Here is a 21,451-nt window from a genome sequence, read left to right as displayed (position 1 = left end):
CTTCTCTCACCAGTTGTCCCATTATATGAAGTGGATGCTAATATATGTTGAACCTTGCTGTTCCAAGATAAGAATGAAATTTCACCCTGAGTAGCAGATCCACTACCCTGCTAAAGGCATAAAAGTCTCATAAACTGTATTAGCTGTTATAAGCAAGTACTGTACAAGGAAATATGGTCAAAATATACACAAGATACAAACAAACAAACAAACAAATGTAATACACATAAAGAAGTTCCTTAGGATAATATGTGAGATACTAGAGCAAGGATTAAGAACATATACGTCTTCTAGATGGATAACAGATTCAGTACCGCATGCAGAAAAGGAAGCTAATCCTTGCATCTAGTTATTTTAACCTAATGCATCATCAAGCTTCTAGATCCGTCAGAACTGGGGTAATGCATGTGCAGATGCAACCACACACATGTTTTCATAATGTTATACAATATTAGGGTCAAAGCCCATCCCCAAAACACGAAATTCAACAAATAATGAAAAAACAGACATCGGGCAGAATGCTGTATTTCTTTTCCCATTTTATGGATAAGTTATTATAGTGCTAGATAACCACATTACCTAACGAACTACAAAACATTATATCCAGGTAATCTAAATGGAAAAAAAGAAAAAGAAAAAACGGCATTATATAGTGTTGAGAATAAGAATGATAATATAAAAAGATAAAGTTAACCTGCCATTAGATAGAGAGTTCACTTTTATCTTTTATATCATCATTTTTACTCTCAACATGCAACCTCACATGTGGCTAATCTTTACTGTATAACTGGTCTAGACGCGTATAATAATTTAAATATTGGGTCACCTTTGCCTACTCTAATGTCATTCAGAAAAGAGCTCTTTGAAATAGGGCAATTGTGCTGAATAACATTCCCAACATGATTCCCTAAATGATAATATAAAATAAAAAGTTAACTTTTACATTTTATATCATCATTTTTACTCTCAACACACATCCTCACGTGTGACTAGTCTTAACTGTATAACTATCCAAGACACTTGCATCAATTTAAATATTGGGTCAGCAGTGAGCTTTGAACTTAAGACCTTTGCCTACTTTAATGTCACCCAAAAAAAGCTCTTTGAAATAGGGTGATTGTGCTGAATACCATTCCCATTAGCAGGCACCTGATGATTGGAATTTAGAAAAGGCTCATTATCTTCCCAATAGTATTCCCCTATGGCTCAAACATCAACAAGGTTTCCAAAGTTCCTAATTTGGAGAATGGGTATTGTTTGATAGTGGAGAGACACTATAGCCAATAAATTGTCATACAAAAACACACCCATACTATAGGCCAGATTAACGCAATCATTGCGGAAAACCTCTCATCAAGAATAACTCCACCTTCCAATCTCACAAGGTGAAATGCAATCTTTTCAATATAAGGGGCTCTTGAATAGCTCCACCATCAATAGGTGCATCATGAATTTGTGTAGTTGAAGTTGCAGGGAGTCCAAATTGATTACTTTGTATGTAAAGGAAGAAACCTTTACATACAAACTCACTGCTGGAAGCAAGCTCTCAAACCTCATGGCTAGAGAGGGAAGGTCATGAGTATCACAATCTCCTTTGCATGAAAATGACACCCATGATCCACCTGACACAACGAATAGCATTTGGTCAGTTTCTTCACTCCATATCAAATGAAATATGAATGAAAGCAACCGCTGTTTGACTTGCAAAAGTGCATATATCTCCTGCCACCACAAGAACTTAAATGTGGGAGTGAGAGTTGCTGCATTAATAAAACCGTAGTTGCCAAGATCGCAATATGCTAGGGGTCACGTGTCAGGACCCAAGGGATTTACTAGGGCTAAAACAGTAATTAGCCTATTTTACATTTTACTTGTATTTTCCTCTAGTTGTATTTTTCTGTTAGTTTGTTATTTTTTGTAGAGTAGCTATATAAAGCTACTGAAGTCTGTTGGTAGGGAGGTTATGAGTGATAATTGAATTTCAACTTTCCCCCCTCATCCATTCTCTCTCAAATTCCTTCATGTTTCCCTCTGCCTTCTTTCTAATCTCCCCCTTCCTCTGTTCTGTTTGCATCTCTCTCATTTCTGTCTATTACCTTCCCTATTTCTGTCCAATCCTTTCCCCAATTCTTTTGTTCCTGGTCCAAATTACCTCAGATCATTTCAATTTCCAATCCAAACCCTAGGTACGTGACAATTTAGTATCAGAGCAGTCATTTCTCGATTGCGAGTTCACAAAATTCAATAGTTATCTAATCCGATTTTGAAGTAATCAAAGCCAGATTCGAAGCAGAGAAAATCGGTCATTGGAAGCAAATTCAGACGGTGATTCTTGGCTACTGATAGGTGATCGTTTCTGATTTGATTCTGAAGGTATCAAAGACTACTCTCTTAGCCGCAACAGAACTAACAGACTTTAGCTACTACAATCGCGATTTAGGAAGATGACCTCAACCATTATCAGAACTAATTGAGTAGTGATTCAGGAGATTCCGATTAGAAGTTTAGACGACTCTTAGCGAAAGCGGTTGAGCAAGTAATTCTTGCTCCGAGTCTTGAAGACGAAATTGACAATTGACTCTTGGTTGTGAAATTTAGCAATTGTTGCCCGACTTTTGGAGGCAATGTTAAAAGGCATTTGTACTAGATTAGGGTTTGTAATGTAAGAGAGATGTCAAGGTTTATTTTCTATTTAAGCTCTTCTAGAAGGATATGTTTCTAGAAGGCTGATTGGATTTGTTTTAACTGCTATTTAGGGGCAGTCGATCATGTTTGTCACAACCCGGTTGTGACTACCCCGCCCTCCTACTAATCCGATGGGGATTGGTAGGGAGATTCGGTCCTCCAGTTGGGAATGAAGTCGACAATAGGAAGAACAATAAGAAGCAAGAGAAGAGTGAAGAGAGACAAATAGAGAGAGATAGAGATAGAGAGAACAGGAGAATGAGTAGATGAGAGAAGCAGAATCTCTTGATTTTCATGCATGCCTTTCTCAATCGCGCGAGAGGCATATTTGTAAGGCCGCTGGAGGGGTATATTCCCCTGACAGGTGGGCCCTCACCCACAATCGCATAACAAACTTTGATTCTAACACATTCTATTAGACCTCTAGCACACTACGGTTATAGCAGAAATGATAAACCCATAATTGAAGATCACAACTAGCAAAAATTTAAAGAAAGGACTCCTAATAGATTGCCTCTGTGACAAGGTTGTTACTCCCGCCTTTATAGCTTATAAATAGGGGTCAGGAGGTTGGCTTTAGTGTGTGCTTTTCATTCTATCTTGTGCGAGTATGTGTTGTGTGTGAAAAAGAACATATCTTTCGGTTTCAACTCTGTGTAGCTTTCAGGATTATGGGTTGTGAGAGAGTTGGGTGTTTAGGGCACATGTAATCGTGCATCATCATTCAAAGATAGTGAAGAAAGCGAAGGGCAAAGCTAATTTGGACGTAGGTCTCATTTGAGACTGAACTAGGATAAGTTCTTGTGTGTTCCTTTCTGTTCTTGGTTAAATTCTTGTGTGTTTTCTGTTTTACTCTTATGTTGCGAGAGTGAGAGATTGTTCGGGTGTGTTTTGAGGGTTAAACAATCATATTAAGAGGTGAGATGCAAGCTAACAGGCAAAAAGGCCAACCATTTCCAACAGTAATTCCAGCAATTTCAATTGTGATTCTGGCAATTTCTTAATAGCTGGGCTCGAATTTTGGAGGTGCAATTGAGCGATTGGATTAGGCGAGTATTGGAGGCAAAATTGGAGTTGATCTAGGTTCAATCACTATAATCCAGTGGCCCACGCTTCTTGGCTATGATTCCGACAACTCCCAACAGCTAACTCTGGTGATTTTGAAAGGCAGAATCAGAGTCAGCTGACTAGCAACTATGATTCTGATAATTTTAGCAGCCGATCAAGGTTCGACTATTGATAAGTGATTGTTGTGAGCAGGCAAGCAAGTCGATTAGGTCACGAAAAGTATTTTATTCAAGATGTACAAAGCTCCTGTTCCTTGGCCTTCAACTTGTCCTGCTTGTGAGATTTCTGCCAAGGCTGATAGTGCACATGTGAAACAATTGGATTCTCAACTACAACAGAACAATGCTACAGTTTTAGTTGGATATAACAAAAATCATGAGTTTAGCCAAAATCATGAGACATGGCAAAAGAAATTTGATAATAAGTTCAGTCAAATGCGCAAGGAAACAAGCAGTGTGATATGCAAAACATGTGAGGAAATAGGCCATGTGATACACGAGCAGATGCAGAAGTTTTTCATAATGTTGTCTAAGGAGTATCAATTCAGTATTCTAGTTGAATTCTTCTATAAGTCGGGTGGAGATGCTTCAAATGATTATCTCCAAAATTCTAACCAAGAGATGATTGATTCAGGCAATCAATCACTAGGATTGAATGACTATAATAGAGAACTCTTGAAGAAGGACGTGGTTAAGAAAGCATTACAACCTCAGGAATTCCTTAAAATGCAACAGTTTGATAGAAGATCCATAAGACCCATACAGTTTCGTTACCATAGACGAAAGAAGCAGGGGCATAATAGGGATAAGGGAGAGGAGGAAAGAAACAAAAACGGTTAAAGGGGCATTATGGGGAGAGCAGGCTGGTGGCATGTGCGCACAACAAATTTTGTTAGAGGAGCATAGCTGGAGCAACATATAAATAAGGAAGAGAGTAGAATAGAGAGGGATTGGGAAGGAAGGAAGATATTGGGAGAGATTGGACCTCTCAAAAGTCCATTTTCCTATTTTTTCAGTGTAATTCTCTTCATTTTATAGTAAATCAAGGTAGATTATCTTCAGTAATCTATCATTTGGTATCAGAGAAGCAAAATCGATCCCCATGGTGAACCTTAGTGACCGAGTAGGGGACCTGGAAGGGCGGATTGATGGGTTGTACAGTGGGTTGGAGTCGCTGAAATCGAAAGTGCAGAAGGTGAGTGGAATTGAGAAAAACATGGCCACTCTAATGGATCAGTTCGCGCTACTGATGGCGCATTGGGATGAACAGGAACGAGGGAGAAAAGGGAAGTGGGAGGGAACAGAAATGCCGTAGGGTTCCTCTTCGTTCATGGAGGGAACGCCAGAAGTGAGAATGGGTAGAGGCGAGGGGGATGATGGAGTCGAAGGGACAGGAAGGTCCGATTACAAGGGGAGGCGCCTGGAAATGCCAGTTTTCGAGGGAGAAGATCCAGATGGTTGGATTTTCAGGGCTGAAAGGTATTTCATCGTTAATCAGCTGTCGGCGCTGGAGAAGTTGGAATCCGCAACTCTCTATTTTGATGGGCCAGCGCTTGCTTGGTTCCAATGGGAACAAAGGCGGAGGAGGATACGGAGTTGGGAAGAATTGAAGGTGATGCTAAGGAACCGATTTAGGTCCACACATGAGGGGACCCTGGAGGAGAGATTCCTTGCCCTTAAGTAGTGGGGATCAGTTAGAGAGTACTGCCTTTGTTTTGAGACATTGGCTTCACCTCTTGAAGGCTTGCCGGAGGCCTTGTTGGAGGGCCAATTCATCAATGGGTTGAAGCCAGAAATCAGAGCGGAACTGTGAATGCTAGGGCCGAATGGATTGGATCAGCTCATGGAAGTGGCCCAACGAATTGAGGAAAGAAACATGGTAGTTAGAGGAGGTTCGTTCGGAGGTGGTCAAAACAAGGGAACAACTCACTACAACCCAATTCCGAACCAGCACCGATCGGTAAGCACAATGGCCCCACCAGCATCGCCAAAGCCAGCAATGACCAATGCGGTTGTGCTGCACCAGAATCCGGTTACCGGTAAGGGGAGTAATCCGCCTTTCAAGAGACTGAGTGAGGCAAAATTGAAGGCCAAACAGGAGAAGGGCCTATGCTTTAGATGTGATGAGAAGTACTCTATTGGGCATCGCTGCAAAAATAGGGAGTTACAAGTCATGGTAATTTATGATGAAGAGAAGGATGAGCTGGGGGTAGAAGAGGAGACGGATGGAGGGGATGAACGGGAGGTGCAGGAGGCTAAGGGAGAGGTGATAGAATTGTCCATGAATTCCGTGGTGGGGCTTACCCTGCCCCAAACCATGAAGGTGAGAGGGCAGGTTGCTGGCCATGAGGTGGTAGTACTTGTAGACAACGGCGCTATGCATAATTTCATTTCAGCTGAGCTGGTACAGACATTGGGACTACCAAGGTCGGAGACAGCGGGTTATGGGGTGATCATGGGAACGGGAATTACTGTACAGGGCGCCGGAATCTGTAAGGGGGTGCTTCTTTCTCTTCAAAATTTGGAGATAACCGAGGACTTCCTTCCCTTGGAGCTGGGCAGTTCGGATGTCATCCTTGGAGTGAAATGGTTGGCAACCTTGGGCAAGGTACAGGTTGATTGGAAGTCCCTAACTATGAGATTCAATGCAGGAGGGGTGATGGTCACGTTGCAAGGGGATCCCAGCTTAAGCAAAACCCTTGTCACCTTGAAGACCATGATGAAAGCTCTTAAGGACAGTGGGGAGGGAGTGCTTCTTGAATTAGGGTGTCTCTCGACAGATTGTGGGGAATTCACTGCTGTCACACAGGGAGGTATCCAGCAAGTGTTGGCCGAGTTTGGTGACATATTCAATGATCCAGAAGGGCTGCCACCAAGGAGGACACGAGAACATGCTATCAACTTACAGCCAGGAGCTTCTCCGGTAAGCGTGAGGCCCTATCGTTACCCCTATGTTCAAAAAAATGAAATTGAGAGGCTAGTACGGGAAATGCTTGCTGCAAGGATTATTAGACCTAGTATTAGTCCATTCTCCAGCCCTGTTTTGTTAGTTAAAAAAAAGGATGGGGGATGGAGGTTTTGTGTAGATTACCGAGCCTTGAATAAAGTAATGGTGCCGGATAAATTTCCTATCCCAGTGATTGATGAGTTGTTAGATGAATTGCATGGGGCCACAGTGTTTTCAAAGCTAGACTTGAAGGCCGGATACCACCAGATTCGAGTTAAGGAAGAAGATGTGCCGAAGACGGCGTTCCGTACTCACGAGGGGCACTACGAGTTCTTGGTCATGCCCTTCGGGCTGACCAATGTGCCGGCAACATTTCAGTCCCTCATGAATGAGATCTTCAAAGGTCAGTTGAGACAATCCGTGTTGGTTTTTTTTGATGATATTTTGGTATTTAGCAAGGACTTGGGGGCACATGAGCAGCATTTAAAGGAGGTGCTGCAAGTGTTGGTTGCAAACCAGCTCTACGCCAACAGAAAAAAGTGCCAATTTGGGCAGCGAGAAGTGGAATATTTGGGCCATGTCATCTCACGCGAAGGGGTGGCTGCTGACCAGTCCAAGGTTAAGGCCATGCTTGAGTGGCCAAGGCCGGGGACGATAAAAGAGTTATGGGGGTTTTTGGGGCTGACAGGGTACTATAGACGGTTTGTGAAAGATTATGGGAAGTTGGCTTGGCCTCTCACTGAAAAACTCAGAAAGAACGGGTTCGGTTGGGATGAATCAGCAGAAAAATCTTTCCAGCAGTTGAAGAAAGCAATGACCTCCTTACCAGTGTTGGCATTACCTGATTTCACTAAACGGTTTGAGGTGGAAACGGATGCGTCTGGATCAGGTTTAGGGGCTATGTTGATACAAGAGCATCGCCCCATTGCTTTCTACAGCCATGCCCTTAATCCTAATGGCCGCAATAAGTCAGTGTATGAGCGGGAGTTGATGGCAATAGTGTTCGTTGTCCAAAAATGGAGGCACTATTTATTGGGCCAGAAGTTTATCATACGCACCGATCAGAGGAGCTTGAAGTTTCTCATGGAGCAAAGATTGGTGAGTCCCAAACACCAAAAATGGTTGCTAAAACTGATGGGCTTTCAGATTGAGATCCAATATCGACCCGGGTGGGAGAACAAGGTAGCCGATGCCCTCTCTAGAATCAATCACCCAGCTGGTCTTTTTGCAATAACAGTTCCTATGGTTATTCAAGTTGAACAGCTGGCTAAAGAAGTGGAGGCAGATATGGAATTGCAAAAATTAATCAAGGAAATCCAGCTGGATCCGTCGGCCAAACCCAACTATTAGTGGGCCAATAATCAACTCTTCTTCAAGGGCAGATTATACTTGCCTAAGGGATCGACTTTGATTCCTACATTGCTCCAAGAGGGGCACGATGGGAGTTTGGGTGGGCATTCAGGCTTCTTGAAGACATACGAGCGCATAGCAGCGAATGTATACTGGGTTGGTATGAAGGGGGATATCCATCGCTTTGTGAACCAATGTGCCATCTGCCAACAGCACAAATACCAAGCTTTATCACCTGGGGGCCTTCTGCAGCCACTCCCAATTCCCAGTCAGGTATGGGAAGATATAGCTATGGATTTTATTGAAGGCTTGCCTAGATCCGAAAATATGGACAGCATATTGGTCGTGGTGGATAGATTGAGTAAATATGGACATTTCATAGGGCTCAAACACCCTTTTACGGCTAGCAGTGTGGCTGCGATTTTCGTAAAGGAAGTGATACGCCTACACGGGGTGCCTCGATCCATTGTGTCGGATAGGGACAAAGTCTTCATGAGCCATTTTTGGGCAGAATTATTTCGCCTCCAAGGCACAAAGCTATGTAGAAGTACAGCATACCACCCCCAATCGGATGGGCAGACGGAAGTTTTAAACCGGACACTAGAGACCTATCTACGATGCTTTGCGTCAAGAAGACCCAAGGCTTGGTTCAGCTGGCTACCATGGGCGGAGTTATGGTACAACACTTCTTACCACACAGCTTCCAAACTTACTCCCTTCCAGGTGGTTTATGGACGGGAGCCACCGGGGTTATTGCGGTTCAAAAGGGGGTCCACCTCGGTATCGGCGGTGGAATAGCAACTGGTTGCGAGGGATCAGATGCTGGATGAATTAAAGGCTCAATTACAGCGGGCTCAAGCTCAAATGAAAGCAAGGGCAAATGGGAAAAGGCGGGATGTGCAGTTTGAAGTCGGAGACATGGTTTATTTGAAGATCAGACCCTACCGTCGCAAGTCGTTGGCTGCGCGTCCTAATGAGAAGCTGGCACCTCGATTTTATGGCCCATTCACTGTGGAGAAGAAGGTTGGGCAAGTCGCCTACAAGCTGTCCTTGCCTGCGACTTGCAGCATTCATCCTATCTTCCATGTTTCCCAATTACGCAAGGCCAATGGTATGCTCACTACCATAACGGATATACCTAGCCAACTCAATGGAGAACTCGAGATGTTAGTAGAACCGGAAGCTATAATTGGAGTAATGCCGGGAATGGGTAAGAACTTAAGAGGCTTGGATGTACTCATTCAGTGGAAAGGGCTGCCACCCTTGGAAGCCACCTGGGAACCCTATGACATGCTCCGGCAACAATTTCCTAACTTCCACCTTGCGGACAAGGTGAGTTCTATGGGGGGAGGCATTGATAGAAGACCCATACAGTTCCGTTACCATAGACGGAAGAAGCAGGGGCAGAATAGGGATAAGGGAGAGGAGGAAAGAAACAAAAACGGTTAAAGGGGCATTATGGGTAGAGCAGGCTAGTGGCATGTGCGCACAACAAATTCTGTTAGAGGAGCATAGCTGGAGCAACATATAAATAAGGAAGAGAGTAGAATAGAGAGGGATTGGGAATGAAGGAAGATATTGGGAGAGATTGGACCTCTCAAAAGTCCATTTTCCTATTTTTTTCAGTGTAATTCTCTTCATTTTATAGTAAATCAAGGTAAATTATCTTCAGTAATCTATCACAGTCTAAGGAGACGTCAAGATTACGGAAAAATGATTCATTGCTTACCTCTGATTTTGAGCAGAAGAAGTATTTTGATTTAAGCAATATTGACTGAGAAGATGACTATAACAACAGTGTTGACAGCAATAACAGTAATCCCGACAACTTGATCCAGAATGTCTGGACACAAGAAGATTCAACAGAACAACCCGATTCCATTGAAAAAGAAATCGTCGTTGAGGACATTCTAGATGATATTCTCGAAAGTCCAGAACAAAAGATGATTGATGCAATCAATCAAGCAACATGAATGAAAGGAGATAATGGAGACATTTTGGAGTTTGGGATAAACACATTTGGAACTTTGGGATTTGAAATTCATCTCGTTTTTCTCAAAGAGATATAGGCGCAATCCATTTCTAAAACCAGTAGTGTTGAGATGAATTCTACTGTAGTGATTGAGAAATTAGAAGAAGAAATAATACCTCAAGATGCACCTACTAAAGGGTTGCAAGAGGAAAATGGGAGAGTATTTGATGAAGTGACAGAGGGAGCCAAGGGCAACACGTTACCCTTGGTGACTAGTCTATGGACTAAAGGATTGGCTAGTGTCCAGGATTGGAATTGATAATAGAGTTCTTAAAGATATTGTTCCATTGCCTTTGATTTCGGATAAGGCTGTGGATTCCTTAGCTTTGGTTAAAATTGGCAACGAGAAAGTGAAGACAACACTAGTCGGAGGATATCTTACTGCCAACATGAAAGATTCTAACCCTGAACAGTATGATGGTGTTGTTGTCATTTCAGAAGGTGCAAGCTAGATTGCAGAAGGTGAGAACCAGTTTTCGATGATGGTTGTAACAGAGTTAACAGAAGCAGGTGATTTGAGAGAACAAGGCATGCTCATTGAAAATAGAGATACTGATTTCTCTCTCAATCATAAGAGGAAGACAAGAAGAGAGTTGGACACCAAGCTTGTTCTGCATGACAAGATGGGGAATATAAGAACTTTGATTGCTCAACCTCTAAAATTTCAATTAATCAAGGCATGTCCTAGTAGTAGCTATGGAAAGTCTCCTGAGAGTTATGATCCTAACAAAAATTTCCTCAGTAAAGAGCAAGTTCAAAGTGGTAAGGAATTTCGGGGATAGTTGGTAGCTGGAGGAAAGCAAAGGGAGATAGCTAAAGAAGTCAAAAGTTTTGTTGTGGGGAACAAAGCTCCTGCTACTTTGTTTGTTCTTACTCCAGCTAGCCAATTCGAGTTTCTGTCTACTGTATTGAAGGAAGGACCGATGGATGGGATTGGTGTCATAGCAGCTCCTAGTTCTGATGCTCACAGACAGCTTTTGTCTAAGTATCCAAAGCAAGTCTACAATTCTCCATTGCTGCATCTACAGGTTATTATTGATATTTTTGCAATGGAGAATGGCAGTTGGTCAGTCGGGAATACATTAACTGCAATTATGGATGCATGTCTGCCATCTTTATTTGTATTAGACGATGATGAGTTATTAAAGGAAGTCACGAACATAGTTATTCCTTCCTCTGGACTCTAAACAACCAACATTGAAGGAGTGATGGGGAAAATTTATGTGAATAGTTGTTGGGAGGTTTCAGCTGCTAACTATGACAACCAGAGAGTGGTTGCTTCTAGTTTTGTTCTAGAAGAAGAGTGCATGAGAGCTATTGAAAATTTGTTGGACTTACAGAAGTTTTTCAAGATTCCTCCAGCCAAGCTGTGAAAGAGAAGGAAAAAACATATTGGAAGCTATGGAGGTGTAAAGAATAATGCTATTTTCTATTAATCCATAATGGTACATGGGCGGCCTCACTTATAGAAGAGGCATGTACAGCAAGATAGGAAACTAGAGTATCTATACACAAAGGAAACAAAGCTATACACTTTAGGAAATCTAAGATATGTACACTCTTAGGAAGGTTTCCTAAGATGGGATTATGTAAGTCTCCAATGATAGGAACTTCCATCTTGTGATACATTGCCATATTCTCATGAGCTAACAAGAGGCTTGGCATTTCTTGGGAACAAGAAATGTTTCAAGGCGGGGGGAAATGTCAAGACCCAAGGGATTTTTAGGGCTAAAACAATAATTAACCTATTTTACATTTTACTTGTATTTTCCTCTAATTGTATTTTTCTGTTAGTTTGTTAGTAGCTATATAAAGCTACTGAAGTTTGTTGGTAGGGAGGTTATGAATAATAATTGAATTTCAGCTTTCTCTCCCATCAATTCTCTCTCAAATTCCCTCTCGTTTCCAGGCCTTCTCTCTAATCTCCCCCTTCCTCTCTTCTATCTGCAACTCTCCCTCATTTATGTCTATTATCTTCCCCATTTATGTCCAATTCTTTCCCCAATCCATTTGTTCCTGGTCCAAATTACCTCGGATCATTTCAATTTCCAATCCAAGCCCTAAGATAAACCCTAGGTACATGACATCACAGTACGGGATCAGGGACAAGGTACGTAACATAGCATAATAGGCGGTACATGGGGGTAGGCTTAGTCAATACGCTATTAGGGGTTGTGGTACATTTTGAGTATTTACTCGGGTCAATGTTAAATTTATATTAACTAAATTATATATTTTGTTGTCTTAAAAAAATTGATATTTTTATTGATGCTTCAAAGATTTTTTTATTGCTTTCTAATTTTACCCTTGGTTATACTTTGTGGCAATCCTTCAATAGCTAACAAAAGTGCAAAACCATCCAACACACTAATATTACAGCAAGTGCATAACAAGTACAGCAACAAGTACAACAAGTGCTAAAAACATCACAAATAAAACATACCAAATTGTAAATAGAGAAACAAAAATATCAGTGTAATTTTCTTTTTGGTAAGTCTTCCGCAATGATCACTGTGATTTTCTGCTAGTTCGCAACATTATTTATGCCTCTCAACACTACCAGTCCCATCAAATCCTCCTTGATGTCCAAAAAGCTCTCTTTTGGCCACAGCTAAAGCCATCTTCACTCTCCAACTCAAGTAAACCTCAACTTGCTGAAATTTCTATTTTAATCTACTTCTTGTTGTTATTGTAATCTCTTTATGTATCTCATAATTTATGCCTTTGGCTGCATTTTGTTTCTGGAATGGATGAAAAGTTCTTTTTCCTCTTTCAACTGATCTTCTTGATTTTCCTGTTATGCTTCCTGATTGACTTTTTTTTTGTTTTAAAGATGTTGTATTGATAATGATCAGTTTTACAGCAGGTGTAAATTCTGTGATGTGGTTGAATATATTGTTGCAACTCCCTAATGTTCTTATTGTAATTTGATGCTCTTTGTTTTTTGAATGATTGAAATTATTAGAACTCTTCCTAGAGAAGCTCTCTTTCATTCCCACATTTCAGGTGTAACATTCATGATATAAGGGTTCATATGACAAGTAACATACCCAAGATCTCCCCAGTAGACAACCAATGTAAGATCAACTCATGACAAACTCCCCTCCTTTAATACTAGGCGACCTCGCCAGAACAGAAATCCCATATCTCAATCTACCAAAATTAAACATAGATTCATAGAACACTTTCATAGCCTGCACTCACACGGTAGTGATCCTGAGTTGGCTTGGAAGCCACATGTAATATCACAGGCCCTCACCCAAAGGTGCCAACTGAAGGACAGACTGAAGACATCAAGCCTGACAAGGTTGACCAGGTTAAGTTAGACAACTCAAATTTAACCTTGGCCACCTCATTGCCCAGCTAAGCAAACCTATTCCCGCTAATTTAAATTAACCTAGCCACTTCAGCATGTAATGGGTTTTATTAATTAGTGACAAACGGTGGTCCATAACAGAAATATTAAGGTAATTTCAAAATTCTATCTAAAATTGAAAACATAGTAAAAGTTGGTTTTTTCTTTTTTGTAATTAAGCCTTTTTTAATCATTAATCAAACACATATAATAACACTAAAAACATTTCTCAAATTATTTGGCCATACGCCAAACTATATTTTCTTGAAAGTGATTCTTATAAAAGTGTTTTTCTTTTATAAAAGTGATTATCATAACAACAGAAATTTCATAGCAATGCCAAACTAACACTTAGCTGTTGCTTTTTTTACATTCTAAGTATTGCAGAGACCTCATTTGAGAGAAAAAAGAAATGATTGAAACGAAACTTTGATATTCTGGAAGAGCACAGGCAAGGTTGTAGTGTGCCAACTTCTCATTCAACAAGGAGCAATGTCAATTCCTTTTAAATTAGATGGGGCATAGACCTTTATAGTTGGTGAGTTATAAATGCCCCCTGGCTTCTCTTCTTGTTGTTATGAGAGTAATCGTAGTATATACTCCTTTATCAATCTAACATAAAGAAACAAGACGACACCTCAATGAGAAAGGGAGTTGGATTTTGCTCATTGCCATTTCTATCTTTTATCTAGGACAACTCCTCAATACAACCATGGACAAATAAAGAGAAGGGATATTGCTAAGGCTGGAAATTGACCCGATGGCCTGCTAAGACTGCCCAATCCTGCCTATGTTTTGTAAGGTCTGGAAAGATGCATGATCTATGGGGACCAAATGCAGATAAAAGTCAGGCCCAACTAGATAAATGGAACGGGCTTCAGTCAACTATTAAAAACCTAAACTGGCCCACCAATATTGTTTATATACACTGTGTACAAATATCTCAATGTATTACATTAATATAACCTAGTGATAGTATATATATATATATAGAGAGAGAGAGAGAGAGAGAACAGTAGAGGGAGAGAGAAGGAGAGAGAGAGATTTGCACCTTAACGTAAATGAGATTTAAAAAAAATAAAACCACATATATAATTATTAAAATATTTAAAATAAATTTTTAGTAAATATAATTTGGACTCATTTGAGTTCGTCTGCAATATGTCAATGTTTTATTAGACAAATTGGAACATCAAAATTAGTCTTGATCTACGGTTAGGTCAAGACAACCTTGCTAATTCTCCTCCAAATATATGTTCATATTCCTCTTTGCATCCTTGTCCATATATGTCCTTATACAAAGAAAATTAGCAAGCCCAGAACTTTACCATGTTAATGTGAACAATTAATGAACATGAACAAAATGAAATCTTCAAGACCACAAGATATCCCTATAGACAAGGGTGTTCATAATCAATCCAAATTGACCTCTATTCCAAAACTAATTTTTGGACCTAGAACTAAGCCATCGGAACTCAACTGAGCCAACTTGGGAAAACTCAGGTTTGTTCGAGCGGGAAACACATTCTCTTTCTTTTCTTTATAGTTTCATAACTTACTTATTTGTTTATATATTGCAAAGTTAAAAACAAATATTGGGCTTCAATAGCAAAGATAGTAACAAAAATAAGATAGCATGACCAAGAAATACATAAAACAAAAAAAGATTTTTTACATAAGATATAATAGCCTTAGAAAAGATGTAACTATAGACACAAATTATTATAGAGAAAATATGTGTAGCTAATCTTAGTGGGATTAAGGTTTGTGATCATTGTTGTTAAAATCCCGATTTTATGCGTACGATTTTACGATTCGAAGACCCCCAAACGATTCAAATCCCATGTAAAATCCAATTTGGGATAAAATCCTATAAAATCTCGATTTTACATGTACGATTTTACGATTTTACGCTTCAGAGATCCCTAAACGATTTTACGATTCAAAGACCTCCATTGATTTAAGTTGTAATTTAGAGGATGCTTCCAACGTCTCAATGTCACATAGCATCTGACATTGGAACTTATGCAATGAATTGTTATATTTTGCCTCTAAATTGGAACTTGATTTAACATTGATTGCATAAGTTCCAATGTCACATAGCATCTAACATTAATTGCATAAGTTCCAATTTACTTGATTTAACATTGATTGCACAAGTAAATCAAGACAAACAAGTAATTAATTAATGGACTACCCAACTCCAAATCGGGATATTACTTGATTTAATCAATGTTAAATCAAGAAAAAATTGCAATCTAAATCTAATGGAAGACGTTGGAAGCATCCTCTAAAGAATTTTAAGCTATATTTTACCTCTAAATTACCTATATTTTGCCTTTAAATTGCCTATACCAACCTGTTAGTTTTTGAGCTATATTTTGGAAATATCATCTTTTGAATTATAATAAGGAATAATTAGGTTATTAAATGATATTAATTCATTTTCTACAAAATTATGTTATTATAAACATATATTTACAAAAATTAAAGGGTATTTTTAATTATCTCTAAAATCTTACGATTTTACGATTCGATTTTACGATACGATTTTATGGACCCTTTGTCGATCTCACTTAAAATCCCGATTTTAACAACCTTGTTTGTGATAACGTTAGCAATTTGATAAATAGATACAGAGGCAGTACAAAAGGAATCTAATAATCTACTATAGGAATTATGCAAAAGAAAAGGTGCAATTATAGGGACAATTAAAATTAAAAAATTTCCATCCATGATTTCCATTTTAAGCTAGATGTGCACCATCCAGAATCAAAAACCAAATAAAAGTAGTTTTCATTTAACAAAACAATTTACCATTTTCCAAAGTAGCACATTGACATAAAACATGAATATACATAAGGTCAAATCTTGGATTGATTTGGGTTAGTGAGTGGGTAATCCAAAACCCAAACTTGCCTAGTCAATTCGCACATATGAAGACCAAAAATCAAACCATGGAGCAAGAAACCTGATCAACCCCACCCATATAAGATGAGTTGGCCTAGTTCACAGATTTTTGAACACCCTTACTACTAAGATCTAGTTCCCAAGAGATGTGAGTTTGTGTGAGATGATAAAATTATTTACTAAAACGATGAAAGATAAGAAATTGTTGTAGGGATGGAGGAAAAATATTCTAGTACCAACATATTGAATAATGGGGGTGAACCTTGGTAGGAACAATAAAGTTATTTGTGACCTAAAGATCAAGAGTTCAAGTTGTAGAAACAACTCCTTTGCACAAAAAATACAAGGAGAAAATTGCATACAATATGACTCACTGGGGATGCCCTTACCAACATATAAAATAATGGAGCTGGTAGGCAAAGAATACAAGTTTGAAAAGCCTAGAACTTTGTCATTTCAAGATGAACCATGCATTAAGATGAACATAATGAGAGCCTCAAGACCACGTGACATTATTATTATGATCTGGAAGTTCCTATGAACAAGGATCAAAATATTATTTGGATACAGTATTTCAACTAGCTTAAAAACGAAAGTCTTTTGAAAGCATTCTGAAAACACAAGAAAACTGCAAAATTATGTTGAAACATATCAGGTAAAAAGAATAATAGATGTATTGAATATATATATATATATAGTCTCTTATAAAAAGGCACAAGTAATGAATTTAGAAGTAAGTCCAGTACAACACAAGCAGCCATGTCAAACACATCAATCTTATGTGTGTATTTAATTACGTAATATATTGGAAGGGGATGCCTTGAGAAACTAAAGAATCACTTAATAGCATGAAGCTTGCTTTTAAATCTTTATAAGGATGGGCAACACAAAATAAGCCAAGATGATCAAGAAAGGTTGCAATTCAAGTACCATGACCACTAGGAGTTCAAGATAAGAGGGCATAAATTGCAACCAAACAAACATAAGTAAATAGAGAAAGATGATTTTGAACTTCCTCTCTCCAAGCCTAGAAGATGGCATCACCACTTCTTTCAGTAATGAGCTTCCTTTGATTCTCCTTACACTTGGGTTCTTTCAATAAGTTCTCCCTATTCCAGAGTAGGATTTCATGTCAATTTTGTGACCATGAACCCATAGCATAATGTTATCTTTGAATGCAATGGAGTAGACATAGTTATTTCCCCAATCTTTAAAAAAATTCAGCAATAAATCCTTGTTAAATCAAGCCAAATTGCTCCTAACTAACTCCCCAAGATCATCCTTAATTCTCTATAGGAAACTCTATTCCTAATCACTGGCAGTTACCTTACATCATTATTTCAAAGCAAAGCATCCTTATTATTCAATGATCTCAAAGGGCATAAAACCATAGCCTTCTTCTTGCTAATCCAACAACGTGTGTATAAGTTTGCATTACATCTAGCACCATCATGCTTGTGGATTCAAGCATATCTGGTTATGAATTTGTCTATGCATGTGAGACACACCCACACTTGCAAACTCTCTAACAAATCAAAAAGATCCATATGAGACATTAAAGCCACGATTCATGCTTAAACAAACACAGGGTTTCAAAGAAAAAAGAGTCAGTAGCAAGAAATACAGGGCCCATTATTTCTTTATCAATATAGTAAACAAGGTTAGATCATTGTAAGTGCTAAAGAAAACTTCACATTCTAGGCATGTTTATTTGGTAAATATTTTGGAGGTAAAGAATGTAACCTCATGTGCAATATATAACAAAAACATGGTTGCATACCTTGAGAGGAGGAAAATGGGTAGGTTCTGTAGGTTTTGCCATATCCCATATGCAGATTTCGCCTTCATCAGCTCCGGAAGCAAGATGGTTGGGTGAAAGAGCATTGAATTCTAGGCCACGAACCTGAAAGGGAAGTTTTCAGAAATTCTATCATCAGATACCTAATAAATGAAACAGAAATCACAAGCTGCAGAATAGTCAGCTTACAGGTCCTCTATGCCTCGATAGTTGTGAAACAAGAGCATTTTCATTTGCCTCAGCGCTGAAATAGAAGAAGTAATATATAAATCAAGAATTCAAAAGAGTAAGAAGTACCAGACTATTTTGTCGTGGATTCTAACACTTCTTAAGTTTAAAACATGAAAATAATGAAGTCCACTAACGGTAATATGTAATTCAATTACAGCGCCAAAGTATAGAACCAGCTAGAACCGAACGTCATATGAGCATTCAATTGATTCAATTCATTTACTGAAAAAGTCAAGCTTTATGTGCCAGTAACAGAGTGCGGCAATTCTCAAACTGAAGAGACAGTACACAATGCAATTCAGTTGATTCAAGATATAAAACAATGAAAAGGCCATAAATGAGAACAGAATTAGAATTAAAGCACAATTAGGATAAGATCAGTACCGGATCAAAGCAAGAGGATTCCAAATCCCAATATTGCCATCTACCAGGCCACCCGCGATGAGACCGAGAGACAACTCCTCGGAGGGAGACGGGTTCTTCCCCCACGACAAGCGATTGAATCGCTCGGAACTCGGTGACTCGCCGACCACTGGCAGCTCACGATCGTCCGACTGGAAGTCGAGCTTGAAGATCTCCAGATTGGCCGACGAACTAAATGACAGATCCACCGCCCCAGCCATTGTCCCCGCCGCCAGGTACGGCGCGTCCGGAGCAAACGCCACGGACGCCGATCTGTTCACCCCTTTTATGCAGGCCATGGCCAAAACCTAAGATTCACACACAATTGTGTGCGCGCGAATATATTTACGTGTGCGAATGGATATAGAAACCTGGGATCTAGGGTTAGAGAGTCTGTGATTTGGCTGGGAATTTAGGAAATCTCAATACGCAGATCGTGACAATGTTAAAGAGTAGAGCCAGAGGGACTCTCTCTCTCTCTCTCTCTCTCTCTCTCTTTGGTTTCTGTTACCTTATAGAATTCTTTGATTTCTGCGTTTTATTTATATTTTGAGGGTTTTCTTTCAAAGCGGGTAGATCTGATCTGATCTGATCTTCTTTCCGTCGGATTTTTGCGGTTAGTGATTGGGCCCAATCATGATCAGGCTTTGCCTTTGCCATGGTATCGTTCAAGGTTGGGCTTCCTCCTCTCTTATGGTCTTGTTCCTTCTTTCCACATTGTTCTTGACATCTCGTCATATTTATCATAGAAGGTCTTTTTTTAATAATTCTTATAAAAATGATAGGATGCTACTCAATTAAAATTTTATAATTTTATAACTATATTTTTTAAAATTTTAAACAAATTAGATAACAAGGTATGTGAGGTCACAAATAAGATAAATAAAATAAACATATATATAAACAAAACATGTCTTAGATAAGTTGAGGCTCATTTACTGTAGGCACCAAAGATTTTATTTTCATTTGTTTCATATATTTTTTTTAGAAGGTAACGAAAAATAAACGTATGAAGTTATATATCCTAACAAAAACTTTGTAACAACAATTCAGCACGCTAACTTATGTCCTAAGACTATGAGTTGAATTAATTATTTATTATATTAATGCTGAAATGGGACTGTGTCTTAGGTCTACAAATTTAAGTAGGAATATATAATGTTTTGTGGTAATGGATATTGTTATAAAGTTTAGAGTGGCCCAACCCTAATAGTTAGGTTTGGGATAAAGAGGCCCAAAAAAAATGTGGCTCGCTTACAGAAGTGAGCAACTCAACCGCGGATCAAAGATTTAGGCGAGGCTCACAATTGACTTTCAACGCCCATTTAGTATGTCTCATTTCAACCACTTACGTGTCTTTGTCTGGATCACCCAATCAGTACAGATCCCCTATATAAAAGCAGTGCCTAATCAATTAAGTACGTCATTTATTTTACTTTTATTATGTCATTACTTTGACAGATTAACTTAAACATCAGAGAACTTACATGAAACGAGACTCCGCTCTCATATATTTCACAAGAGCTCGGGCCCAGAGATTAATTATTAAGACAATCTTAGATCTAAGAACTATGCAAAGAGAATACATAGAGCAATTCATGAATTGGGTGGTGATAAGCCCTTCAATTGTCACTTCAAAAAAATATATATATATCTTCATTTATTTGGATAAAAAATGTTTTTTTAAATATTTTTTAATTCATGGTGTTTAGTTGATAAAAAAATATTTTTGTAATTTATTGTTACAAAATATTTTACACTATTTTTTGCTGTGAAAACATCTTTATATATGTGTGCGTATATCTATAAATAAATACATACAAAATATATATACATGTTCACATATAAACACATACATACAGATATACATATACATGCATATGCACACACATATTTGTATGTATAGACAAAAGTGCATGTACATACACATGCACACACTCATACATACATATATATGTGTGTTTATATATACATAAAATTAAATTTTAAAATATATTAAAAAAATATAAAAAAATGATTTTATGTGGAAAATACTTTTTAATACAAAATGTCTTATCCGGTGGAAGTTCTAATAAAGTGTGGAAGTAGCCAAGTGCACCAAAGTGAGCCAATTCTTATAGTTTAAGCATGTACTAGTCCACTCAAAGTCAATTCTTGAGATTATTATTTTTGTGCGAATTTTTGTTATTTGTATTCTTCATTTTAATAAAAAAAATAAATTATAAGTTAAATATCAAATTAGTGATTTATTAATATTAATCGAGTATATCACTTACCTGTCACTTAATTTATGTTCTAAGGACCTTGACAATCTTTATATTATATTATATATATAAAAGTAGGATAGTCATTGCTAAGAGTTGACTTGCCCAATTTCCCGTCTAAACTATGCCGATTTATTTATTTTATTCCCAAACTATTACTCTGCTCATATTAATTATTCAACAAGTTTCAATGTAGCAGGTTTATTGAATATAGCAGGTTTCAATGTACCAAAAAAAAAATTATTTAATAATATTTTATTCAATTTATCAAATACAACAAGTTTCAATGCACTAAACCAAAAAATTAATTATTCAATTTATTAAATATAACTTATTTAAATGCACTAAAAAATAAATTATTCAATAATATTTTATTCAACTTATTAAATACAACAAGTTTCAATGCACCA

The 21,451-nt window shown here is 38.3% G+C and overlaps 1 protein-coding gene across 1 annotated transcript in view; it reads right to left on the bottom strand.

Moving 5' to 3' along the window:
- Nucleotides 1-19,303, bottom strand: part of LOC127801395 (protein transport protein SEC31 homolog B-like) — a 29,306-nt gene extending 10,003 nt beyond the window's left edge. Inside the window, 4 exon segments of the mRNA XM_052336494.1 lie at nucleotides 11-107; nucleotides 18,127-18,249; nucleotides 18,334-18,388; nucleotides 18,760-19,303. Coding sequence (XP_052192454.1) covers nucleotides 11-107; nucleotides 18,127-18,249; nucleotides 18,334-18,388; nucleotides 18,760-19,076 — 592 coding nt within the window. The 5' untranslated portion in view covers nucleotides 19,077-19,303.
- Nucleotides 19,304-21,451: the final 2,148 nt, after the last annotated feature.

Source organism: Diospyros lotus, chromosome 5, assembly GCF_014633365.1.
Source record: "Diospyros lotus cultivar Yz01 chromosome 5, ASM1463336v1, whole genome shotgun sequence".
NCBI classification, from domain to species: domain Eukaryota; kingdom Viridiplantae; phylum Streptophyta; class Magnoliopsida; order Ericales; family Ebenaceae; genus Diospyros; species Diospyros lotus.
The sequence above is the reverse complement of the archived record's forward strand: the minus strand, read 5'-3'. Positions and strand labels throughout refer to the sequence as shown.